Source organism: Colobus angolensis, unplaced genomic scaffold (assembly GCF_000951035.1).
Source record: "Colobus angolensis palliatus isolate OR3802 unplaced genomic scaffold, Cang.pa_1.0 Scaffold150, whole genome shotgun sequence".
NCBI lineage: Eukaryota > Metazoa > Chordata > Mammalia > Primates > Cercopithecidae > Colobus > Colobus angolensis.
This window is the reverse complement of record NW_012114600.1, coordinates 6416517-6423666: the sequence shown is the minus strand read 5'-3', so window position 1 is coordinate 6423666 and position 7150 is coordinate 6416517. Positions and strand designations below refer to the sequence as shown.

General features: G+C 37.7%; 1 protein-coding gene across 1 annotated transcript; it reads left to right on the top strand.

Annotated features, from left to right (window-relative positions):
* The first annotated feature begins 6 nt into the window (after positions 1–6).
* LOC105507591 (PDZ domain-containing RING finger protein 4-like) lies at positions 7–5271 on the top strand. The gene is made up of 3 exons (XM_011936115.1): positions 7–180; positions 2528–2614; positions 5152–5271. Exons 1-3 carry the CDS (start codon positions 130–132, stop codon positions 5269–5271), a joined length of 258 nt encoding a protein of 85 aa, XP_011791505.1. The 5' UTR covers positions 7–129.
* Positions 5272–7150: the final 1879 nt, after the last annotated feature.

Here is a 7150-nt window from a genome sequence, read left to right as displayed (position 1 = left end):
GGGCGGGGGCCCAGGCCTCGGGTCCTCGCTTGGAGGCGGCGCGAGAAGGAGCTGCTAGCGCAGCTCTGGGCGCTGCAGGGCGAGGTGCAGCTCACGGCGCGCAGGTACCACGAGAAGTTCACCCAATACATGGCTCACGTCCGCAACTTCGCCGGCGACCTGGGTGGCGGCCACCGCAGGGTAAGCAAAGGGAGGTGGGCACCGTGGGCATGGTCGATTGGGGTGGGAAGAGGAACGGTTCTTTCTGACACTTCAGGATTCCTTTGGAATTAGGCATCCTTCCTCACTGTGCAGCAGGAAGCATCACACCCTGATCATTACTTTCCTGTCATTATCTTTCGAATGGATTGTCATCGAAGTTAAGGATCGTCCCTTTTCCGCTTATATTACGATTGGAAAGAGTTAAACAGATTCGATTCTAACTTTGCGCCGGGAAAGTAGGAATTGGGAAAACTCGTTTTCCATCCAGACTCCCTTTCTCCATCTTTCAGCCGCCTGCCCACCGTCTCTGCCTATTTTTTGAACCCTTGTCCCGTGCCTGAAGCAAATCCGAGAAGGAAAGCCCGAAAGCACAGATTTTCCCCGCCCAGCCTTTCCTCTCCCGCGGCCGCCAGCATCCCCGCAGCCCTGGCAGCCGCACACCTGGGACTGGTGTCAGCGCTGATGACACTTGCGCTGCCACTGCCTGAATCAACTGCTTTCTACTAAGCTGGGACTGTGAGGCATGTGGGGGCCAGGACGGCCTCAGGAGCCGAGAGATGGGGTTTCTTAGACTTGCCAAGTTCTTTTCATCACTCTGACTTTCCCTAAATAAGCCTTCCTTGCCTCGGGATCTCATTATTGGTGGAGAGAGAGAGCAAGATTGAGATTGTGTGTGTGTGACCTGGGAAGTCCAGTCCGAGAGCCTCCATCTGTGGTCAGACCGGCCCTGCGAGCCCCCAGGCAGCGGCTGTTTCCCTTCTTTGTCTAAGCTTCTGGCCCCGAACTGCGCTCCTGGTCCGCCCGACCGCTTTCAGACCGAATAAACAAGCCTCTTTGCAGCACCCCATGTGAAGAGGCTTGTTTATAAAGCTGTAACTTCTCTCCTGGAGGACTTCTGCGCAGTGTTTGACATTGTTGGTCGCTGCCATGGTGAGCAGGGATTTAGCAGAATTTGCGATCCATTCAAGGAGCTGTTTTCATTCTTCAGCACTCCCGGGGAGGAGCAACCCAGAAAGATTCCCATTTGGGACTGGCTGCTCCATACTGCCTCCAACTCAAGTACTGAGTTTAGAAGCTCCCGTCTTGAACCTAAAAGAGAACGTTGAAGTGAGAGGGACTAAAATGTTTCCACCTTGATGAATGGATGCACACTGTGTATGAAAAGACTGGTTTCAAGGATTCTTTCTCTAGTCCATATATGCATATACATACACGCATATATACAGGTAAATTTACAAAATGGGAGGACCCAGGGAAAAGCACAGATAGAAGCTTTGTATTACCAGTACAGGTTTCAAGGTCTAGGAAACCAATGGTTGAAGGAAAGGAGCAACAGTTAGAATAATATTACAGAAAAATCCATGCAACAAGTCAAGCTATGATTCTGAGAAGTGAGAAAAACTGCCCATGATTTTTGCAGACTAGCCAAAACCTTCTATGTGTTTCTCAGAAATGTTTTTCTACTACCAGTAGGGGCTGCTCTGTGCATTGCCTGGGAACAGCTCCTGGGAAAATATCGTGATGCTGATAGTAGTGATCATGATGTATATGGAATGTTATCATTCTGAAATAATTTTCCAAGTAAATGTTAATAACATCTATAACCATGAATAAACCCACCTAGTCCAGCACTAATTCATCCAATGTTTAAGTTAGTCTTTACTAATAAACATTGTAGCTATAATTCTTATTTGTTTTACTATTATTTGGCCAGCAGGAAAAAAGTGCATACTACTTTACCAAGCACAAACCCTTATTTTTTTATTCTGCAGGAATTATGCAAAACCAAGTAGGAATATTATTTAAAATTAGGACTACAGTAGCCTAACATATCCTGCATTACAACAGCAACATGAATATTACGACTAAAATTTTTAAATAGTTCCAGTGTTTCTTAAATTCCTTAAGACTTCACAAAATAAAAATTTTACACTATTGATAATTTATATTTTGCTTTTCTGTAATGGAGGGAAAAATAAAGATACCTCCAAGGGTTAACCAGAAATCTGTTTTCAATTACAGTGAAATCAGATTTAGATACTGCATTAGGATAAAAGAGCTGCATGTCTCAAAATGTAAAGCCATTCAGTAATTTTTGAAAATAGGGGTTTTTTTCCCCTCACATGCACTGTTGTTCTTTTTCAAACACATACTTACAAAGTAAGTTTAGGAAAATGTCAACCTCCTGCCACATTCAACCATTCTTAATTTTAAAGTTTTCCTCTTTTCACGTGTCAGTTAACTTACAGTACATAAAACCTTATTGTAGCATTTATTTTTGTTTTATATTTTTACCTAGTCATTTTATACTTTTTTTTTTCCCTAGGATGGAGAACATAAGTCATTCACTATTGTGTTAGAAAGAGAATATGACACTTTGGGATTCAATATTATAGGAGGTCGACCAAATCAGGTAAAACACCTTGTTAATGCATTACTCATTCCTTATAAAATAAGCATTAATAAACATTACTCGTTGCTTATAAAATAATAGAGGACTTAGCTTTCATTTGTGGATTTTGAGTAAGAAAAACAGTGGTTTAATCTTTAAAATTATGCTTGTGATCAAATATCAGATTTCTTAATGCAAATATTCCAGTACATACCCAGATTTTATTTATTTATTTAGTTAGTTAGTTAGTTATTTAGTTTGTTTGTTTGAGACAGTCTTACTCTGTTGCCCAGGCTGAAATGCGGTCATGCAATCTCGGCTCACTGCAACCTCTGCCTCCTAGGTTCAAGTAATTCTCCTGCCTCAGCCTCCCAAATAGCTGGGATTACAGGCACCTGCCACCATGCTCGGCTAATTTTTTGTATTTTTAGTAGAAACAGGGTTTTGCCATGTTGGCCAGGCTGGTTTTGAACTCCTCACCTCAAGTGATCCACTCTCCCTCCCCAGTCTCCCAAAGTGCTAGGATTACAGGTGTGAGCCACCACGTCTGGCCCTGATTTTATTATTTTTTAAATTTTTTAAAATTACTTTCTTTTTGAGATGGAGTCTCACTCTGCAGCTCAGGCTGCAGTGCAGTGGCATGATCTCAGCTCAATGCAATCACTGCCTCCAGTTCAAGTGATTCTCCTGCCTCAACCTCCTGAGTAGCTGGGATTACAGGCGTGTGCCACCACGCCTAGCTAATTTTTGTATTTGTGGTAGAGAAAATACAAAATGTTGGCAAAGCTGGTCCAGAACTCCTAACCTCAAGTGATCCGCCTGCATCACCTCCCAAAGTGCTGGGATTATAGGCTTGAGCCAATGCACCTGGCCTTTATTTTTGAGAGAAACAAAAAACAACAGCTAGCAAACTTGGTTCTCTTTGCTACTTTAAAAGAAGAAAAGGAAAGTACATTTCACATTTTATCTAAATTATATTGTACTTTTGGAAAATTTCTTGAATAAACCTATTTCACAATACCATATGTAGGCAATTTCTATTTGATAACATTAGGCAATTGTATTGCCTGCTTAAATCTCCTATTTATTAAGTGAAATTACTCAGTTTGCAGATGCTAATAGAGACTAGGAAGAAAGTAATATATATTGAATGAATGAATGAATAGTTGAAAGAAGGGATGATTGATTTCAATAGGAAGTACCATGTTAAAGAAAAACAGTTGATTAGAAATATTTTTGGCTCCCCAAACCAAGTTCTTTGTTTGACTGCATGAATAATATTCTCTATGTTGATGGCAATTGTTTTAAAAATGCATATTTTAAACTTATATAATATACTGTAGTTGCAAAGTTCTTTTATATCATTGAATTCCTGTGTCAACTTAATTTTCACCGTAACTGGAAAAAGGTGGTTAAGTTTAAAAAAATGATGCTCTGTAATTTTCTCAATAAACTGCCATGAAATTTTTGCATCCTGCATTGCAGATGTTGTTCAAGGAAACTGTCCTAGTGTTGTTGGTCATATGCTCTGTTTAGGTAAGGATGGTAGTGACATATTTCTTCCTTGTGTTTAGTATTTTGAAAACCTAGCAACTAATGACTGCTGTGCTTCTCTTTTTAAAACAGTCTTCATTTATTAAGATGAAAGTCTTTTCATCATATCATTTTGGTTATCATTTTCCCTAAGGAATATTTTTATAGATTCTGTTTTGGTATTTGACATTTAGATGACATTGGACCTTTTTAAAAAGTCTCTTAAAATTCATGATAAGGACAGCTAAAGAGAAATAATTTTATTTAACCTGCCGTGAAGTCAAATGACATTTAAAATTATATGATGTATTATTATAGGATGTTGGATATTTTCCCTAAATAAGCTTTGGCTTCTTGTGACTGTCTAAACTATCCTGTTTTTACCATATTGGCTATGTTTGAGGTTTAACTAATCATGAGTTACATTGTACCTAGAAATATGTAAAAATGAGCTTTGCATGGGTTCCCTTTTGCATAGGTTCCCTTGCAGTTTGGATGTGATCATTTGGGATTTTACGCTTGAGTAAGCTACCAGTCTCTCCTGTGAACAGACACAGCTAGAGCTATGTTTCTAAATCTGTCACATCAAAAAGCTAAATTATATTTCAAAACTCTGACCACATCTCAAACCAGTTATACAGTGGGAACCAGACACATGTTTTTTTCCTTCTTTAACCTTATCACCCTTTTACTTGCTGTATCTCTTTAGAAGTGAGATGTTTTATAAATAATACTTAAAAGCCAGTTTATTTCACCTTGTACATGCCCTTTCCCATAGCTTTTAATGTGAACTAAAAAATGTGAAGTTAATAGATAATCTTGTCAGAGACCCTGGACTCATTCATTAAAACTGCCATCTTGATTAATGACTAGTTGGTGTTAAGTAAGTTAAAATTCTGTGCCAAATCCCCAGCTAAGAGAGTTGCAGGTTTACAGAGGATTGGTAATGTTACATTTAGTAAATTGTCCTCAATAATATTTAAATTTTGCTTACGTCTCTCTTCTTTAACGGTTTTTTTTAATAGAATAGTCAGGAAGGAACATCGACTGAAGGAATTTATGTTTCAAAAATTTTAGAAAATGGACCTGCTGACAGAGCAGATGGCCTGGAAATTCATGACAAAATCATCGAGGTAAGACAATGATAAAACATGTATATGATCCTTGCAAGAAAGATTTGGATATTTTAAGTTTCCAAACTTATCGCTTTACTTTGGTGTGGTGCTTATTAGAATATACATTCGTAGTAGCAGTAAAGGCATTATCGTTTTTTACTTTTTACAAAAAATGTAAAAGTCACTGGGAGAGATGGTTCATGCCTATAATCCCAGCACTTTTGGTGGCTGAGGCAGGAGGACCACTTGAGCTCAGAAGTTCAAGACCTGACTGGGCAACACAGTGAGACCTCATCTCTACCAAAACACAAAACAAAAAAATTAGCTGGGCTTGGTGGCACATACCTATAGTCCCAGCTACTCAGGAGGCTGAGGTGGGCGGATCACTCGATGTTAAACCCAGGAGCTCAAGGCTGTGGTGAGCTGTGTGTAGGCCACTGCTCTCTAGCCTAGGCAACAGAGCAAGATGCTGCCTCGAAAATGATGTAAAACTCTATTATGATTCTATGTAATTTATTAGATATTGTGATGAAAGAATACAATACCTGAAGTTTCCAAATGTGTTAATGAATACCTCTGTTTTAATAACTTGTGTTTTCCATGAACTATGATGTCACTTGCTTGATTATTAAAGGATTAATTATTATGACATTTCAAAAAAGGATGATAAATCTCTGTTGAGGAACATTTCTAATGAGGAACTAAGACTATATTTTAAATTTGTAATTAATATTCTATATATAGAGTTTGGAAGAAATTATACAATACCTGTAATATTTCTTAGTGTAATATGGCTACCTTGTTCATGTCATTATCTTTTATGTGAAAGAAAAAGGGAAATACCTTTTTTTCTCTTTGCTGTGAAAATCTGGTGAGAACTCTTTGTACGTTGTAACTGTATTGTTGTATTCGGGGGTGATAAAGTGAGCACCTATATGCTAGTAAAATTGGGTTATGATAATGAAATTTTATGTCCCTGCCATCTGCCATCTCTGTCCTTTTGACATTTTATTAACTGGTTAAGACAATATTAGTTGCTGTTACCAAAAATGGTTAAGTTACTTTTATCAGTGAGTATTTCTAATGTATTAGTAAAGGTATAAATAGGAATTTGGAAGGTTTACTTGACTCCACTATTCTTTTTAAAAATTCTGTTCATTCCAGGCTATATAATCACTAGTGCTATCTTTCTGAATATTTATATAAACTATCATGATGGAGGCAGATTTTCTGTATTAAATTTTGAAAAAAGTTTTAGATTTTCATTAATCGTCTGTGCACTAAACAAAGTTGAATTTTTACTGAATTGACATAGAATAAGGGTGAAGAATATAGAACAGCCAATAGTTTTCTGTTTTGGGAAAAAAACCCACAACATTTACAAATTAGCTGACTAGACAATTTAGAAAAAAAAGTAGAGTTGTCTTTTGCCAAACAAACAAACAACAACAACAAGAAAAACTATGACGTATATCTAAAGAGGTCTCTTGTATCAAGATTTTATTCTTCCAGTTTTGTTGCCAAGGAAGTGCAGATCTACTTGTACTGTTGCTATCCAGTTCGTCTTGACAACTTGTCTAGTGGAAACATACACATACTGTAGCTTCTAAAGTTAGAATGTGCGCAGTATGATCTAAAGGGCAACATAGTTTAAACAGAAGATTGTCCTTATTACTTTCTGCATTATCTCAAAAACACATTAAGTTGTCCAGTTACCAGTGGAAAGTAAAGTCTTACATTTGATATTATTAGAAGAACTGACGGAACTGAATACATATATTTTTACACACACACAAACACACAGACAAAACAGAAATATGTGTTGGCAATTTAAAAAATAACTTATGCTAGCTAGGTGACAATATTATGTATGCTTCATTAATGTTACATTAAAAGAGAAAAAGAATTT